We start from the raw sequence: 19,388 nt of genomic DNA, 5'->3' as shown, positions 1-19,388 counted from the left end.
AGGTGCCTCCCACAATGCCTGGCTAATTTTTCTATTTTTATTTTCTTATTTTATTATTAATTATTAATTTTTATTTATTTATCTATTTATTTGAGACAGACTCTCACTATGTTGCCATTGGTAGAGTGCTATGCCGTCTCAGCTCACAGCAACCTCAAACTCTTGGACTTAAGTGATTCTCTTGCTTCAGTCTCCCATGTATCTGGGACTACAGGTACCTGCCACAACGCCCAGCTATTTTTTTTTGTTGTTGTTGTTGTAGTTGTCATTGTTGTTTAGCAGGCCTGGGTGGGGTTTGAACCCGCCAGCCCTGGTATATGTGGTCGGCCTCCTAACCACTGAGCTACAGGTGCTGAGCTACCTATTTTTGTTTTATTTATTTTTTATTTTTTATGGTAACCATAATATTTTGTTTATTCTACCCACTAATAACTTATATTTGAGAATATTTACAATATTCATTGAACTTAATTTAATAGAAGATCAACTTACTTTTCTTACATTTCAATACTGGGTAAAAGAGATGGTTAAAATTATTATATTACACACTTAAAAGCAAATGCTTGGTGTTAGTATGTCTACACACCACTCAGCTTTTAGTATAAATTCTTTGGCTGTTGGGCAGTGCCTATGGCTCAGTGAGTAGGGCGCCGCTCCATATACCGAGGGTGCCAGGTTCGAATGCGGCCCCGGCCAAACTGCAACAAAAAAAGTAGCTGGGCATTGTAGTCCAAGCTACTCCGGAGGCTGAGGCAAGAGAATCACCTAAGCCCAAGAGCTGGAGGTTGCTGTGAGCTGTGACACTACAGCACTCTACTGAGGGCAACAAAGTGAGACTCTATCTCTAAAAATAAATAAATAAATAAAAATAAATAAATTCTTTGGCTGCAAGAAAGAACATTTGGTTTAACTTCCCTAATAGAAATATCTCATAGCACTAGAATGGCCTCCTCTTGGTATTTCTTCTGCTATTGACTTTTAGCATAATTATCCATGATTGTATGAATAAGTTGAGTGGAGAAGTACTCATCATGTTAATTCCAAACAAAAGTACAAAATCAATCACTATAGTAATAAGGAGATAGGTAATGCAACTGCTGGGTAATTTTGAGCCCAGTAGGTATTTTGAGGCCTAAGTAATTTAGCCATGATTCAAGAATGAAAACCCACACAAGAGAAAAGTATGAGGCTAAACTGGGAGCTTAAGAAAAGAATAAAGCCATATGGCTCTTTATGGCAATGGCAACAGTGAATTTCCCACTATTTCCCCCCATGGCTTTAGACACTCTCAGCCCTGAGTTTTTGTGCCAGTGATGACCAGGGAGCTGCAGTAGGAGAAAAAGGAGGACAAATTAAGGGAAAAGCCCTTCCTGGGCACAGGCTAGAGTGGGGATCACTTGGCCAGCGGAAGCCAATTTTTCTACTTGTAGTGGAGACAGATCTCACTCTTGCTTAGGCTGGTCTCAAATTCCTGAGCTCAGGGGATCCTCCTGCCTCAGCCTCCCAGAGTGCCAGGATTCCTGGTGTGAGCCATGGCCTTAAAGCAAGTCTTTCATAGACAGCATGTGATGGGATTTTTTTTAATAAAATGCATTCTGTTAATCTCTGTCTTTTGATTAAGAATTTAATGAACTTAATAGCCGGGCGCCTGTAGTCCCGGCTGCTCTAGAGGCTGAGGCAAGAGCATTGCTTAAGCCCAGGAGTTGGAGGTTGCTGTGAGCTGTGTGAGGCCACGGCACTCTACCGAGGGCCATAAAGTGAGACTCTGTCTCTACAAAAAAAGAAAAAAAAAAAGAATTTAATGAAGTTATATTTAAATTTCTTTAAATACAATTTTTTGTTTTTTGAAGCAAAATATCCCACTCTGTCACCCTGGGTAGAGTGTCATGGCATCATCATAACTTATGGCAACCTTGAAGTCTTGGGCTCCAGCAAACCTGTTACTTCAGCCTCCCGAGTAGCTGGGACTATAGGTGCCCTCCATGACCCCCAGCTAGTTTTTCTAGTTTTAGTAGAGACAGGGTTCACTCGTGCTCGTGCTAGTCTTGAACTAAGCTCAAGCAATCCGCCTCAGTCTCCCTTGACTTATTGTTGGAAAGTCTTTCACTATTACCACATTATAGAGAAATTAAAGTATGTTTTTTTCTGTTGCTGTGACATTTCATTTTTTACACTTAAATCCTTGATCCATTTGGAGCTTATTCTCATATAGGATATTAGGTGTAAATATAATTTTTATTTTTCTGAGTGATTAACCAGTATTCCCAGAACCCAGTGATTTGAGATACCTCTGTTACTATATCATAATATTCCACATAAATTTGAGTCTATTTCTGAGCCTTCTAGTCCCTTTTTCTGTACCACACTGAATCATAGACGCTTAAGAGTAATTTCAGTTCTGATAGGTCTTGTGCTCCTCCCCCTCCTATGAGCCCAATTGTTTCTTGTCTGAATTAAGCTTTGGGAGTTCTTTATATATTCTGGATATAATTCATTCGTCAGGTGATTTGCAAATATTTTCTACCAGGTGGTAGCTTGTTTTTTAATTCTCTCTCTCCCTCCGTCCACCCTCTGTTAACACCTGGCCTAGTGAGATCTTCCTGCCTTAGCCTCCCAAGCAGCTGACTAGGGGCATGTGCTATTGCACCTGGTTCATTCTCATAAAAGTATCTTTTTTAGAGCAGAAGTTGTTTTTTTTTTTGAGACAGAGTCTCATTTTGTCGCCCTCGGTAGAGTGCTGTGAGGTCACAGCTCACAGCAACCTCCAGCTCTTGGGCTTAAGTGATTCTCTTGCCTCAGCCTCCCAAGTAGCTGGGACTACAGGCCCCTGCCACAATGCCCGGCCTATTTTTTGTTGCAGTTTGGCTGGAGCCGGGTTGGAACCTGGAACCTGCTACCCTCGGTATATGGGGTTGGCGCCCTACTCACTGAGCCATAGGCGCTGCCCCAAGAACAAAAGTTTTAAAATATTGTGGAATATAAATGTCTTTTTTTTTTTGCAGTTTTTGGCCGGGGCTGGGTTTGAACACACCTCTGGCATATGGGGCTGGCGCCCTACTCCTTTGAGCCACAGGCACCACCCAGAATATAAATGTCTTAACACAATAACTAGAAAATGTGGTGAAGGCTATGTTAACCAGCTTGATGAAAACATTTCAAATTGAATATAAAACCAGGACATTGTACCCCATGATTGCATTAATGTGCACAGCTATGATTTAATTTTTTAAAAAGTTTAAAAATATATCTAAGTCTATTTTATCAATTTTTTGTTTTATGGATAATGCTTTCAATATTGTATCTAAGAACTCTGCTTGATCTAATGCCATGGATATTTTCTCTTATGTTTTCTTCTTTATATTTTACATTTAGATCTGTGATTCATTTGAGTTTATTTTTGCATGAGGAGTGAGGCATAGGCTCTCTCTCTCTCTCTTTTTTTTTTTTTTTGCACACAGATATCCAATTATTTCAACACCATCTGTTAGAAAAGAATATCTTTTCTACTTGGCAGGATGAAATGGGAGAATGGTTTGAGCTCAGCAGTTTGAGACCAGCCTGGACAAGGTAGTGAGACCCTGTCTCTAAAAACAAACAAACAAACAAAAAAAAACTTCCAAAAAAAAAAAAAAAGCAGCAGTTCACACACCCATTAGAATAGTCAAAATCCAGAACACTGACTTACACAAAATGTTGGCAAGGACATGGAGTAACAGGAACTTTCATTCATACAGGTGAGATGAAAATTGTACAGCCAGTATGGAGAACATACTCTTACCACACAATCCAGCAATTTGCATTCCTTGGCATTTACCCAGAGGAGGCGAAAACTTACATCTCCACAAAAACCTGTATGTGGATATTTATAACAGCTTTATTCTGTGAGTGAATAAATTGTGGCACATATAAAAAATAAAACATTATTCAGTGCTAAGAAGAAATGAGCTCTCAAGCCATAAAGACGTGGAGGAAACGTAAGTGCATATTACCAAGTGAAAGTGACCAATCTGAAAAGGCTGCATACTGTATAATTCTAACTTTGTGACATTGTGGAAAAAAAACTATAGAGACAGTAAAAAAGATCAATGGTTGCCAGGGGTTAAGGAGTGGTGGATGGTTCTTTTTCAAAATAGTTTTGGCTAGTCTAGTTTCTTTGCCTTTCCACAAAAATTTTAGAGTCATCTTGCCTATATCTACAAAAAATGCTGCTGGCATTTTGTTTCTTTTTTGTTTTGTTTTGTTTTGTTTTTTGAGACAGAGCCCCAAGCTGTTGCCCTGGGTAGAGTGCTGTGGCGTCATAGCTCACAGTAGCCTCCAACTCTTGGGTTCAAGCGATCCTCTAGCCTCAGTTTTTCTATTTTTAGTAGAGATGGGGTTTTGCTCTTGCTCAGGCTGATCGCAAAACTGTGAGCTCAGGCAGTCCATCCGCCTTGGCCTCCCGATGTGCTAGGATTACAGGCGTGAGCCACCGCACCCCGTCTACTGCTGCATTACATTTAGAATTACATTTTATCTATGAATCAATTTAGTGAGAACTGATATCATATGTTGAATCTTCCATTGCAAGAATATTGTATGTCTATTTATTTAGGTTGTCTGATTTTTCACCAGTATTTTGTAATATAGATGTACTATAGATGTAATATAGATGCTGTGTGTGTTTTGTTCAATTAAAACTGTATACTAATATGCCCATTTGTTGTCACATTTTTGTACATAGTCCAGGTATGGGAGGCCAAAGTTAGAGGACTGCTTGAGACCAGGAGTTTGGGACCAGCCCAAACAACATAAGGAGACTTCATTACTACAAAAAAAAAATTAGAAAAATTAGCTAGGCAAAAAAAAAAAAGAAAAATTAGGCATGGTGGTGCACACTGGGAGCTAATCAGGAGGCTGAGGCAAGAGGATCACTTGTGCCCAGGTGTTTGAGGCTGTAGTGAGGTATAATCATGCCACTACACTCCAGCCTGGGCAAAAGAACGAGATTTGTTTCAAAAAAATTGCTTTTGTGTGTACTTTGAGTTTGTAGTATTCAATCATTATCCTTTTAATTTTTGTGGCATCTTTTAGGAATAAATCCTTTTTTCATTCCTAATATTCTTTTTATCTTTTCATTTATTTATTTTTGTTATTCCTAATATTCATAACCTATCATCTTTCTTTTTCTCCTTATCAGAGGTTTACTAATTTTACCTGTATGTTTTCCAAAGAACCAGCTTTGGTTTCACTGATTTCCTCTATTGTGTTTTCAATTTCATTGCTTTCTGCTGTTTGTCATTTCTTCTGTTTGTCAATTTATTTTGCACTTCCTCTTCTAGTTTCTAAATGTGGACGCTTAGATTATTGAGAATTTTTTAGCGTAAACATTTAGTACGTTTTCCTCTAAACATTACTTTAGCTGCATCCCTCAAATTTTGATATACTGTATTTTCATCTCGATTCAGTTCAAAACATTTTCTAATTTTCCTTGAGGCTTTTCCTTAATTATTCAGAAGAGTGTTTTCTAATTTCCAAGTTCAGTCATCCCTCCAGACCTGCAGGTTCTGCTGCTACTTCAATCCAGTCCAATCTATGGTTCAAACCAAGAGTAGATTGAAAATATTTGAGGAGAAAAAACAAAAAATAATGCAAGTAACAATATAACAACTATATAGCATTGTACTAATATATTGTATTAGGTATAAGAAATCTAGAGATTATTTATTTATTTTGTTTTTTTAATTTATCTTGAGACAGAGCCTCAAGCTGTCACCCTGAGTAGAGTGCTACGGCATCATAGCTCACAGCAACCTCCAACTACTGGGCTTAAGCGATTCTCTTGCCTCAGCCTCCCAAGTAGCTGGGACTACAGGCACCCGCCACAATGCCCGGCTATTTTTTGGTTGCAGTTGTCATTATTATTTGGCAAACCTGGGCTGGATTCAAACCCGCCAACTCTAGTGTATGTGGCTGGTGCCTTAGCCACTTGATCTACAGGCTCCAAGCCTCTAGAGATAATTTAAAATATACAGGTGGGATGTGTGTAGGCTATATGCAAATATTAACCCAGTTTTAATCAGGGACTCAAGCTCCTGAAGATTTTGGTATCTGTGGAAGTCCTAGAACCAATCCCCTGTGGATACTGAGAAAACTGTATTTGGGTATTTTCTAAAAATTCTTGTTATTATAGTTTAATCCAATTATGGATGAAGAACACATTTTTATTGTTTTAATTTTTTTAAATTAGTTATGTTTTGTGACCCAGGATATGATCTATTTTTGTAAATGCTCCCTGTGTTCCTGTGAAGGACATGCATTATGTGTTGTTGGTGTGTTCTGTAGGAAGGTCCAGCAGATCGATGTGGTATTCGGTTCTGACTCCTCAATTGTTTTTTGCCTAGTTGTTCTATCAGTTGCTTGGAGAGAAGTGTTAAGTCTTTAGCTCCAATAGTGGATTTCCGCATTTCTTTTTTGACATAGTCTCACTCTGTTGTCCCAGGCTAGAGTGCTGTGATGTCATAGCTCTTTGCAACCTCAAACTCCTGGACTCAGGATCCTCTTGCCTCCTCCTGAGTAGCTGGGACAACAGGCACCTGCCACAACATCCGGCTATTTTTAGTAGAGACAGGGTCTGGCTCTTGCTCAGGCTGGTCTTGAACTCCTGAGCCAGGCCATCCACCTGCCTTGGCCTCCCTGAGTGCTGATATTAACAGGCATGAGCTAATTTGCCCATTTATTATTTCAGTTCTATCAGATTTTGCTTTGTGTATTTTATACCTATTCTTAGGTGCATAAACATTTAAAAATGAGATAGATCAGACAGTCAGGGCTCTGGCAACCCCCAGGTCTTTGGATGAAGAAAGTCCTCTATTTAGATGAAGACAGAAAGGAGAAGAAAGAGACTTCTCTTGAAGCTTCAGAGGCCCTGGAGAGTGAAGTCCACAAGCAGAAAGAACGAGAAAAGGAAATCCCACTGAGCCTTTTCCCCATTTGCAGCCCTTGTGTCCCAAGTCCCTATGCCCCACAGTCCTCAGATTGAACTGTGTAATACTGGCCCTGCTGGAAGCAAGTTGGACAGACAGCCCACATCTCAGTCAACCAGGCCTGATCCAGCCCCAGGGACCAAGAAAAAGAAGACATTTATGTTACAAAAGGAATATGCAATTAACTCAATCTTTAAAGGACAATAATATCTGAGTCTAGAGAACACAAGGATGCCTGGCATGTCATAGCCAGCCTTCATCACACAGGAGTGGAAGCCAACAGCAAACAAGAAAATGGTTTCTTTTAGAAAAGAAAATTCTTTGGAACTTTAACCACTTCTTGAAGATGGAGTTAGTAGACAAGCTTAAAGTACCTGTTTTCTAAGCAGTTAAGAAGAAAAATATTGGTCAAAAGCAAAACCAGCATTGTCTTTATTTTGGTCACACGAAATATCCATGTGATTTCAGTCTTTTTATACTCTGCCCAACTGTGAGGTCTCCAGCTTCTGCTATTTCTTCAGGGGTTTGGGGTCTGTCTCATTCTCCAGAGTTAGAATCTGTCACTTTTAACTGTGTTTTAATTTGGTTTCCTAAGGAAATGGGTGAAATTTCTATAGAGTAACTAGTGAGGAATTTGAAACCTGCCTACACTTATCTCAAATTCAGCCAAAATAGTTTCACCTTCTAAGTTGAGATACTTTGTACAAAATTCCACGGACAAAAAATGCCAAAGGAGGGCGGCGCCTGTGGCTCAGCGGGTAGGGCGCCGGTCCCATATGCCGGAGGTGGCGGGTTCAAACCCAGCCCCGGCCAAATTAAAAAAAAAAAAAATGCCAAAGGAACAAAAATGTTTTCATTAAATAATTTGATAGAGCTACCTTTTTAACCGTTCTTCCTCGTTGTTGCATAGCTATTTATCCACACCCATCAACAGCATAGAAGTTGAAAAAATAGAATATTTTCATCAATAATGTTGACTCTATTGTAGTGAGATGGTACAATTGCTTCAGATTCTGAGAAGATGTCCTGCCTATACCTTGCAGCTCTATTTAATTTATATATATATAAAATAAACGTGTGTATAAATATCTAAATCACATACAGGGACATGGAGTGCATAGTGTCCTGAGGTATGAGGAGAAGGACAGAGATAAGAATTTCTCCCCAGGCTCGGCACCTGTAGCTCAAGCAGCTAAGGCACCAGCCACATACACCTGAGCTGGCAGGTTCGAATCCAGCCCGGGCCCGCCCAACAACAATGATGGCTGTGACCATAAAATAGCCAGGCGTTGTGGCAGGTGCCTGTTGTCCCAGCTACTTGGGAGGCTGAGGCAGGAGAATCGCTTGAGCCCAGGAGTTGGAGGTTGCTGTGAGCTGTGATGCCACGGCACTCTACCTAGGGCAACAGCTTGAGGCTCTGTCTCAAAAAAAAAAAAAAAATAGAATTTCTCCCCAATATCTGCTTTAAAAATATAAGGGGTAGGGCGGCACCTGTGGCTCAAAGAAGTAGGGCACCGGCCCCATATGTCAGAGGTGGTAGGTTCAAACCCAACCCTGGCCAGAAACTGCAAAAAATAAAAAAATAAAGGGTTAAAATAATCCAAAAATCTGTTTGTGATAACCATGAATGGAACTCATTAAATTTTGTTGGTTTATTCTATCCAAACACCAGGAGCTAAAAATACTTCATTTAAAAAATATATGCCACAGGATTCAAATCTATGCGTGTACAGAGAGCATTAGTCACAGAGCATTAGTCACAATAGCCAAAGGGTGGCAACAGCCCAAGTGTCCATCAACACATGAATCAATTTTTTTAAATGTGGTATACAATACAATGGAATATTATTCAGCCAAAAAAATGAAAGAGATTCTGATACGTGCTACAAGATGGAAAACGTTTTGCTAAATGAAATAAGAGATAAAAAAGAACAAATATTATATGATGTCACTTATCTCAATAGGAAAATTCATAGAGATGGAAAGTATAATAGAGTTTACTGGGGGCTGGGCTGGGGAAAGGGGAATAGGAAATTGTTTTGTGCATACAGAGTCTCTATTTAGGAAGATGAAAATAGTTCTAGAAATCAATGATGGTAGTGGTTGCACAACATTGTGAATGTACTTGATGCCACTTAATTGTACACTTTAAAAATTATTTAAATTGTTTTAAAAATAAATAAATAAAAATGAGATAGAACTGAAAGCGGCAGAGCAGGGAACTCCAGAGTATCATTTATCCACAAATACAAGTAATGAGCTGGCAAAGTCAGTCAGAACCAACGATTACAGAACTCTAGAAATCTAGTTAAGTTTATAACTTGGGAAAGGCTTTCAGAGGAATGGCTGCTGCTTTGTGGTAAGCATGCTATTGCTTTTTTTTTGGCCGGGGCTGGGTTTGAACCCACCACCTCCGGAATATGGGACCGGTGCCCTACTCCTTGAGCCACAGGCGCCACCCAGCTATTGCTTTTTTTTAGACAGAGTCTCACTTTGTCATCCTCAGTAGAGTGCTGTGCCATCAAAGCTTACAGCAAACTCAAACTCTTAGGCTCAAGTGATTCTCTTGTCTCAGCCTCCCGAGTAGCTGGGACTACAGACACCCACCACAATGCCGAGCTATTTTTAGACATGGGGTCTTGTTCTTGCTCAGGCTGGTCTCGAACCTGTTCGCTCAGGATAATCTACTGCTTCAGCCTCCTAGAGTGCTAGGATTATAGGCGTGAGCCACCTCGCCCAGCCAGTGCTATTATTTTTTTTTCTTTTCCTTTTTTTTTTGAGACAGAGCCTCTTCTCACCCTGAGTAGAGTGCTGTGGCATCACAGCTCACAGCAACCTCCAACTCCTGTGCTCAAGCGATTCTCCTGCCTCCCTCTCCCAAGTAGCTGGGACACAAGGCCCGGCTTTTTTTTTTTTTTTTTTGGTTGCAGCCGATATTGTTTGGCGGGCCCAAGCTGGATTTGAACCCGCTAGCTAAGGTGTATGTAGCTGGAGCTGTAGCCACTTGAGCCACAAGTGCAATTGTTTTTTAAATCACTTGCTTACCAGTCCTCAGCCCCACCCAACTGGAGGACACCTTGAAGACAGGCTGGGCTGGGTGCCCGCGCTCAGTGATTAGGGTGCCCAGCCATATGCTCTGGGGCTGGTGGGTTCAAACCCTGCCTGGGCCTGACAAACAAAACAAACAAACAAAAACAGGCATTGTGGGGGGTTCCTGTAGTTCCAGTTACTAGAGCGGCTGAGACAGGAGAATCACTTGAGCCCAAGAGTTGAGGTTGCTGTGAGCTATGACACTACAGTACCCTACTGAGGGTGACAAAGTGAGACTGTTTCAATGGAAAAAAAAAAAAGACAACAGCATGCTCTTTCTGGTGTAGGCAGATGGTGGCAGAGGAAGCAACCTGGTCCTTGTCCAGAGAATAGTGGTTGTGGGTTTTGAACTATCAGGTGGCACTATGAAGGATTGGACAAGGCCTTGCCTCTATTTCACTCCTCAGTGTTCCCAGAGCTGGCGGCTTTATCTGAAAGTGTGGACAGACCAAAAAGCCCAGAAAAGTCAGTAAATGAAACACACTGGGGGAGGGGAGTGCTTTACAAGCTGTCACGCATGCTGTGGGAATTGAAAAGGCCATAGCACACACCCAGGGCTGGACACATGCTCAGAAAAGGCCTGAGAACACACTAAGCTTTCTCCTCTAATGGCCTTCTGTTCAAGCAAGTGATGCCTAAGGAACAGCCGAAGACAACCAAACTAGGTTTTGGAGGAATGCTCCAATTCAGAGCCAGTTTGTAAAGATTGGGAGAGCATTTTTTTTTTTTTTTTAATAAGGAGTATAGCCAAGTTTCAAAATACAAGGTCAATGCATAAAAGAATCAATTGTATTGATTGTATATGATATAGCCAACTATTTTTAATTGCATATAAACTTTATAGATATCCTTATAGGCAAAATATCAGAAATTGCAAAATACCATTTATAATAGCATTAAGAAATATGAAATAGGCTCAGTGACTGTAGATCAGGGGTTAGGGTGCTGGCCACATATACCGGGGCTAGAGGATTCAAACCCAGCTTGGGCCTGCTAAAACAATGACAACTACAACAAAAATAGCCAGGTGTTGTGGTGGGCACCTGTGGTCCCAGCTACTTGGGAGGCTGAGACAAGAGAATTGCTTAAGCACAAGAGTTTGAGGTTGCCATGAGCTGTGATGCTACAGCACTCTACTGAGGGTGACATAGAGAGACTGTCTAAAAAAAAAGAATTTTCTCTTCATTAACAAAACACCATATAGAATAAAAAGATAAGCTATGTAAGACCAACAAAGATACTGGGAAAAGCCAGAGTTAACACAGCTGACAAGGGAGTCACATCCTGAACATATAAAGAATTCCTACAAAGCTTGTAAGAAAGAGACAAATATGCCAATTGAAAAACTGTCAAACTGCTTCTCAGAAAAAGTCCAAAAACCTAATTAACATAGCAAAAGGTTCAACTTTATGGGCAATGCCTGTGGCTCAGTGAGTAGGGCACTGGCCCCATATAGCGAGGGTGGCCAGTTTGAACCATGCCCCAGCAAAACTGCAACAACAACAACAATAACCTGGGCGTTGTGGCAGGCACCTGTAGTCCCAGCTACTCAGGAGGCTGAGGCAAGAGAATTGCCTAAGTCCAAGAGCTGGAGGTTGCTGTGAGCTGTGATGCTACAGCACTCTACCGAGGACAACAAAGTGAGACTCTGTCTAGAATAAAAAAAAAAAGAAGTACTTGGGGATAAAACTAATAAAGATATGAAAGATCTGTTCACATGAACTGCAAAATCATACTGAGGACTTAAAACCTAAATAAATAAAAAGTTATGACTCACTGGTGGGTTATGATGCCAGCTAAAAATCAGCTGGATAAAAAAAAAAAATCAGATGGGCCTGTAGTCTCAGCTACTTAGAAGCCTGAGGCAGGAGGGTAGCTTCAGCCCAGGCTCAAGGCTGCAATAAGCTGATTACATCACATACTCTAGCCTGGCTGACCACGTTTCTATAAACAGAATGGCAAATAAGTGCATAAAAAGATGATCTACTTCATTAGTCATTAGAGAATTGCAAATTGAAGCCACAATGAGCTCCCCCTTCATGCCTAGTAGAATGGGTAAAATTATACAGACTAACAGTACCAATGTCCTGAAGACATGGGAAAACTGGAATCCACCTGCATTACTCGTGTGAAAGTAACATAGCACACATAATGCCTGGTCCAGTTTGGAGTGGCACCATCAAAGCTCACTATGGTCTCAGACATCTGTGCTCAAGGAATCCTTCTGCCTCAGCCTCCCAGGTAGATGGGACTACAGGTGCCCACCACAACGCCCAGCTAGTTTTTCTATTTTTAGCTGAGTTGGGGATCTCACTCTTGCTCAAGACTGGTCTTGAACTGTTACGCTCTAGCAGTCTTCCTGCCTCAGTCTCCGGAGTGCTTGGGATTATAAGTATTAGCCATTGTGCCTGGGCTAATTTTTCTTTTTTAAAATATATTTTGTAGAGACAAGGTCTTGCTATGTTATCAGATTGGTCTCAAACTCCTGGCCTCAAGAAATCCTCTTGCCTTGGCCTCCCAAAGTCCTGGTATTATAGGCATGAGCCCCCAAGTCTGGGGAGTACAACTACTTTGGAAAACAGTTTGGCAGTTTTTACAGGTTAAACATACCTACCATAGATGTGATCCAGCCATTCCATTCCTAGTATTTTCCCAAAAGAAAATATATATCCAAATATTTGTATTTGAATGTTTTCAGAAGCTTTTAGTAGCCAAAAACTGGTGAGAACACACGTGTGAATAAACATAGCAAGTAAATAAGCTATGGTTGGTCCATACCACGGAATATGACTTGTCAAGAAAAAAGAATAAACTATCGGTGAATCTCAAAATAATGCAACAGTGAAAGAGTCAGACCGAAAGCGTATGCTGTGTGACTCTATGATAGTTACCTAGAACTGTAGAAAATGCAAATTGATCTATCATAGTAATAGCAATCAGATTATTGGTGCTACGGCTGTTGAGAATGGAAGGGAGGAATCAGATAGGGGCAGGAGGAAACTTTTGAGGGTGAGGGATATGTTTGGTAACTTGATTGTCACCAAAGCACACACTTTAAATATGTCCAGCTTATTTTATGTCAACTATACCTCAATTAAGCTGTTAAAAAAGGCAGCCTCACCCTGCACAAGTTATTCTTATTAATATGACAAATAGCAATGAAACAAGAAGCTTCCTAATTTACCTCAGCTTGTTTATGGATCACAAATTAGGCTTTTTAATTCTCTCAAAGATTTTTCTGAAAGTAAGTTAATCTTTTTTTTGAGACAGAGCCTCAAGCTGTCACCCTGGGTAGAGTGCCGTGGCGTCACACAGCTCACAGCAACCTCCAACTCCTGGGCTTAAGCGATTCTCTTGCCTCAGCCTCCCAAGTAGCTGGGACTACAGGCACCCGCAATAATGCCGGCTATTTTTTGGTTATAGCTGTCATTATTGTTTGGCAGGCCCGGGCTGGATTCGAACTTGCCAGCTCTGGTGTATGTGGCTGGCACCTTAGCCTCTTCAGCTATAGGCGCCAACCTGAAAGTAAGTTATTCTTAATTTAGAAATGTATGAAAGAATGTAAAAATCACACTCCTGACTAAAAACTTATTGCATGTCCTCTTAGTCTTTTCTTCACAGACGAAACCAACCAAAAAGTGATGGGGGAAAAATGAAAACACCACAGTATATCTTTCTGAAATGTAAGTATACACATTTTAATTTATTTTTAAAAATAAATTTATATTTTAAAAACAGGATAAACAGCATGGCTGACACAGACCAAGTGCACACTAGTAAGCTTTTGAGAACTATTTAGTATACGGACAGCAGTATCCGCGCAGGCAGACAATAAGAATAAATAATAGTGCTTTGGGAAGAGCAGTAGTGATTGACAGGTAAAGAAGCAGCAGGAACAACATCCCGGTAGTGAGGTGCAAAGTCCCAGGTCCCCACAAGAAAAATGTCCCAGCCCATCCAAACAGCCTCCTGACTTGGCTGGCAGCTGCAGGGGTAGAACTCAGGCAGAGTGGGCATGGTGGTGGGGGTGGATTGGGAGGGCTGGCCCTAGGGACAAACTCTGAAGAGACAAATATGTGTCTGTACATACAAACACCCAACAAAGGGCATTGCACTATCTATCAGAACTGTATACAATTTAACAAAGGAGCTCCCATCCTCCCTGTCACCTCTTTGGCAGGTCAGGCTGTCTTAACTTCTGACACACAGACGTTCTCATCAAGAGGAAGACTGTCCTGTGTGGTGTGGACAGGCCTTCAGATGAGAGCAAAACTATCACAGCTAAGCATTACTTGAACATCCCTAAACAAAAAAGGAGATAATCGCTAATGATAAGCCCAAATTACTTCAAGTCCTATACCCCAAGGATGAGCACAGTTAACCATTTTCCTACACAATGGTGAAATAAAAAAAAATCCCGATTATGTTTCAGCAAGTAGAATTAAGGGGTAGAGGAAGAAATCAGGTCCCATATGCTAACATTTGTACTAAGTTTTAACATGAGTCAAAATAAAACTAAGTCTCCCAGGACCCACTAAATCTATGATGGACTTTCATCTGTACCACTCGTCTGCATCTTCAAATTAGGCCCATGGTCATGGAAGCTGTCCAGGGTTTCAAGCAAACCTAAACTGCTGAAAAACTAAAGCCACCCTCCTACATAATGAGGTGCAGTCTGGAAAACGGAAGCCACAGCTAGTTGACTTCAGGACTTCTCAGGACTGGATGTTGGTTGAATTGAGGACTCGAGAAGCAGCGTCAGATTTGGAAGCCTTTGAAAGTTCTCGCTGTTGAGAAAGAACAAACATCAGTGGCAGCACTGCCCCTACCATGCACGCCCCTCCCTCTTACATATGGTTAAGAGTCAGCAAAAGGTCCTGAGCGGGCAGTGTCTCTGAGACAGGGGTCCCAGCACAGGTTGTGTTAGGGACACAAGATCAGGAGCTCTGAACACCACTCGGTCAGTCACAGACCAAACACATGTGCACACCTGCCTGTAGCCCTGCTTAGCCAGCCACTCTGCTGAAACGGCACAGGAGAGAAATCCCTCTATACAGTTACAAGCCGCATCGTGATGTTTCTTTAGTCAATGACATTTCCATCAATGATGACCACATCTGTGACGGTGTCCTGTTAGGCTGAGATGCGTATTTTACTGTGCCTCTTCTACATCTAGCTGCAACATCTACTGCTATGTTACAACTGCCTATGGTAATTAGCACAGTAACACAGTACACAGGATTGTAGCCCAGGAGTGACAGGCCATACAGCCCAGGTGTGTGGTGGGCTATGCCATCTAGGTGTGTAAGTACAATCTATGACATGCACAATGACAAAATCGCCTAATGACATACTTCTCAGAGCCCATCCCTGCTATTAAGTGATGCCATAACCGTACTTCACAAAGCTACCCTCAGAGCTATCAAGCAACAAGTTTTGGTCCTTTGAGCCCTTTATATAATGATGGGCCAGAACATTTATCTACCAATCCCTGGGGTGAGGGACTTGTAACCTGCTGGTGATTTGGTCTCATGCTGGAGCACATGGTACAGAGACAGAAGATGAAACATGAATATTAAGAGACAGTTATTAGCAGAGGTTAGCTTACTGGCTTTGGTGTTGCTCAGTGTGGTCTATCAGGCACAGCAACCCAACCCAGCTAAGCCTGCCTAGGCATAGCCAGAGAGACAGGCAGGCACACTAAAGCCCACATGGATAGATGAGGCCTTAGATGGGCAAGCACAGAAGAGGAAGCTGGACCCATGGTTCAGCAGTCAAGTCAGTCAGACTGACGCATAGCCGCTCTTAGAGGTAGAACCACCGTAAGTCATGTAATTTGAAAAAAGTGTCAGAATATGGGCGGCGCCTGTGGCTCAGTGAGTAGGGCGCCGGCCCCATATGCCGAAGGTGGCAGGTTCAAACCCAGCCCCGGCCAAACTGCAACAAAAACAAAAAAATAGCCGGCGTTGTGGCGGGCGCCTGTAGTCCCAGCTACTTGGGAGGCTGAGGCAAGAGAATCGCGGAAGCCCAAGAGCTGGAGGTTGCTGTGAGCCGTGTGATGCCACGGCACTCTACCAAGGGCAGTAAAGTGAGACTCTGTCTCTACAAAAAAAAAAAAAAAAAAGTGCCAGAGTATGAAGCCAGTTTCAGTGTTTAAAACTAGATAAAGCCTTGGGCAATGGTTTCATCTACTCTCTTTCCCTGTTTATTTATTTAACTTCATTTTCTTTTCTTTTGAGACAGAGTCTTACTATATCACCCTCAGTAGAGTGCTGTAGTGTCACAGCTCACAGCAACCTCAAACTCTTGGGCTCAAGTGATTCTCTTGCCTCAGCCTCCCAAGTAGCTGGGACTACAGGCGCCCACCCCCAACACCCGGCTATTGTTTGGTTGTAGTTGGCCCAGGCTGGGTTCGAACCCACCAGCTCCAGTATATGTGGCTGGCGCCCTAGCCACTGAGCTACAGGTGTCGAGCCTACTCTCCTTCCCTGTGACAGTAGGAGAGAAGGCAGCGTAGGCTTTAGCTTGGCATCCCCAAGGGTGAAGGAGGGATAGCTCACAGCTAACTGTAAGATAGTGAGAGAAGAGACAACATGAGTCAAAATAAAAAGACTGTAAGTAGAAGGAATTGTGGTAGAGTGAGAGCAGACACAGGGCAATCTACCAGGAGGTGAGGAGCATTCTGGTCACATCACTTCCTTCTAGTGCGTCCAGATGCTTTAGCACATAGACAAAGGTGAGGAAATAGGCATGGCCACTTAGATGGCGAGCTGGTGAGTCAGCCCTGAGAGGGTTAGTCAAGCATGTACTCCAGGAAGTAATCAGCACACAGGCCAAGGACCTCATTGAGGGGCACACAGCTGGGGCTCCCCGCCCCACATGATGGGGCCTCTGTTCTTTCCAGTACATCACAGGCCTTTGACTTCAGCTAGCAGAGGGAAGATGTTCTATTGTAAAATGTAATTTTAAAAAACTTTGCCTGACTTTTGGTGGAGCTGAGAATCCAATTCAAGTCTGGACAAGTTTTCCCATTAGTAGGCAGGTTAGTAAATCTGCTGGGAATATAAACCAGATCTTTTTTATTAGAGTTGAGGACAGAAATTGTTTCCTTTGTAAAAAAGATTCTATGATAATATAGCTGAGATTATTGGTTAGTGTAGCCCTATGCCCAGAGGGGAATGAAGCCAGCAGATCAGTTTAAGAAAAGGACATGGAACATGCAGGGGTTTCCATACACAGACCTGAAGTTCAAAAGTAGCACTGTCAGAGAGGGATGGTTCCTTCTAAGAACAATGAATTAAGATAATTACCAAGAGAGCACCAGGGCAGTGATTAGCGGGCTCACCTCCTATAGCCAGGGAATGATCCAGGTTAAATGTCTAGATGCTGCTCCCAACTTCTTTTCTGCACCCCCACCCTAAACCATCCCCACTCCCACCATGGTCAAGTCAGGAAAGGGATTCTCAGGCTCCAAGGTGACTGCCCTAACTAAAAGCCTGGGTGCCCTTGGGAAGATATCCACTCTGCCCCAACTGTGTGCTCCCCCAGAGACTGGTAGATATTAGAAAGGTAAATTACCGCAAACTCAGAATAGGTGCTGGCAACAGAATTAATGCTGAAGTTGCGCTGGAGGGGGGTCGAGTCAGGGTACCCACCACTCAGGATACTGCCATTGAGCTCCAGGTTCTCCTTGTCAGCCCCATGCCTCCCGGCACGGGGTGTTTTCTTCCCTGAACAGGTGGAAGTGGTGATTGGCTACAAAGAGAGAGAAAGACAGAGCCATGTGTCATCCCTACAATGTACATATACAATAAACCCCCGGTGGTCAAGGGCTAATACCATCTTTACATTATTCATGTGTCTGTAACTTTAGTTTAAAAAAAATATATGACTGCTTAATGATCGACAGAACACCTATCTTGAGCACGGCCAAATATATATATATATATATATATATATATTCTTTTTTTTTTTTTTTGACAGTCTCATTTGGTTGTCCAAGGCTAGAGTGCTGTGGCCTCAGCCTAGCTCATAGCAAACTCAAACTCCTGGGCTCAAGAGATCCTCCTCCCTCAGCCTCCCAGGATTACAGGCATGAGCCACCACACCCAGCCAATAAAATATTTTAAAGACTGAAGATATTTTAGTCTGTATTTCCCATGCCTTTTCTTCTAAGCACCCAGCTGTTTACTAATGATCAGTCATGATAATAGTCATGGGATGGAACCCAGATACAGGGGCGCCTAGCTCACTGCCAGCTGAAGACTGAGTTTGGGACCGCACCTACAAGAGATTGCCACTGACCTTCCATTTCTTGGACACAGCCTGTGTACCACTGGGGCTCAGAGTGTCACTATATTCTTTTTGCTCATTAGTTTTTCTGATCATTATCTACTGATTAGCAAGGATACACCTGTCAATTCTCAGCATGTCACTGATAACCGAATCCAGGGACCTTAGAAAGTATTACAAGTAGGTGATGCCTTTGGATACACAGCCCAGGGTAGTGGGTAGGGATGCACTTACATAGGGAGCACACCAACCTTGCTGCCAGAAGGAGGAAGTCGAGACACAGGGGAGCGGCAGATTGTCCCCCCAAAGACAGGCCGAATGCTGCTATTGGCTGTAGCATTGGAGATGGTGGTAGTATTCAGCTAAAGGAGAAAATAGACAGGTTACTGATATGCAATACCATTCTCAGAATTTCCAGCACCCATCTTTACCTAACATAGAGATGAGTATGGCAGTCCAAGAAATAGGGATTTATAAGGTAAAGGCCCTACTCTGTCTAATGCACAGTTGTAAGAAAACACGTGGAAAATGCTCAAAGCTTATATCCAGCAGGTGGAACTGTGTAATATACAATACACCTATCACATGAGTCAGACACTCTGCTCCTAAAACATGAAAGCATGTATTCCTAAAAGACTTAGACATAAATGTTTTAGGAGCATTTTGGGCAATAGCCAAAAGCTAGAAACCACCAAACATCCATCAGTATGGTTCTATTTTTATAAAATGTTTGAGGCCAGGCACAGTAGCTCATGCCTGTAATCCCAGCACTTTTGGAGGCTGAGGTGGGAGAGAATTACTTGAGCCCAGGAGTTCAAGACCAGCCTGGGAAACATGGTAAGACTCTGTCCCTACGAAAAAATTTTTTTTTAAAAATCAGCCAGGCATGGTGGCTTACCCTGTAGTTGTAGTTATTAATGAGGTTGAACCAAGAGGATCACTTGAGCTGGGAGTTGGCGATTGTAGTGAACTATGAGCACAGCACTGCACTCTAGTCTGAGTGACAGAGAACCTGTCTCTAAGAAAATAATAATAAATAAATAA

General features: G+C 42.2%; 1 protein-coding gene and 1 pseudogene across 5 annotated transcripts in view; both read right to left on the bottom strand.

Annotated features, from left to right (window-relative positions):
• Positions 1–877: 877 nt before the first annotated feature.
• LOC128598669 (phosphatidylinositol N-acetylglucosaminyltransferase subunit P-like) lies at positions 878–2,374 on the bottom strand (annotated as a pseudogene).
• An 11,356-nt stretch (positions 2,375–13,730) lies between these two features.
• PRC1 (protein regulator of cytokinesis 1) overlaps positions 13,731–19,388 on the bottom strand; it is a 29,368-nt gene continuing 23,710 nt past the window's right edge. For 3 of the 5 annotated variants that reach the window (XM_053581904.1, XM_053581906.1, XM_053581909.1), the window contains 4 exons: positions 18,596–18,706; positions 17,631–17,807; positions 17,294–17,335; positions 13,731–14,839 (listed from right to left, as the gene is read on the bottom strand). In XM_053581904.1, coding sequence (XP_053437879.1) covers positions 14,768–14,839; positions 17,294–17,335; positions 17,631–17,807; positions 18,596–18,706 — 402 coding nt within the window. In that variant the 3' untranslated portion in view covers positions 13,731–14,767. The remainder of the gene's footprint in view (positions 14,840–17,293; positions 17,336–17,630; positions 17,808–18,595; positions 18,707–19,388) is intronic. The other 2 variants (XM_053581905.1, XM_053581908.1) reach the window with 2 other exon arrangements.

Source organism: Nycticebus coucang, chromosome 2 (genome assembly GCF_027406575.1).
Source record: "Nycticebus coucang isolate mNycCou1 chromosome 2, mNycCou1.pri, whole genome shotgun sequence".
Classification (NCBI taxonomy): Eukaryota; Metazoa; Chordata; class Mammalia; order Primates; family Lorisidae; genus Nycticebus; species Nycticebus coucang.
Note: the sequence above shows the minus strand (reverse complement) of the source record. Positions and strands in the feature narration are given on the sequence as shown.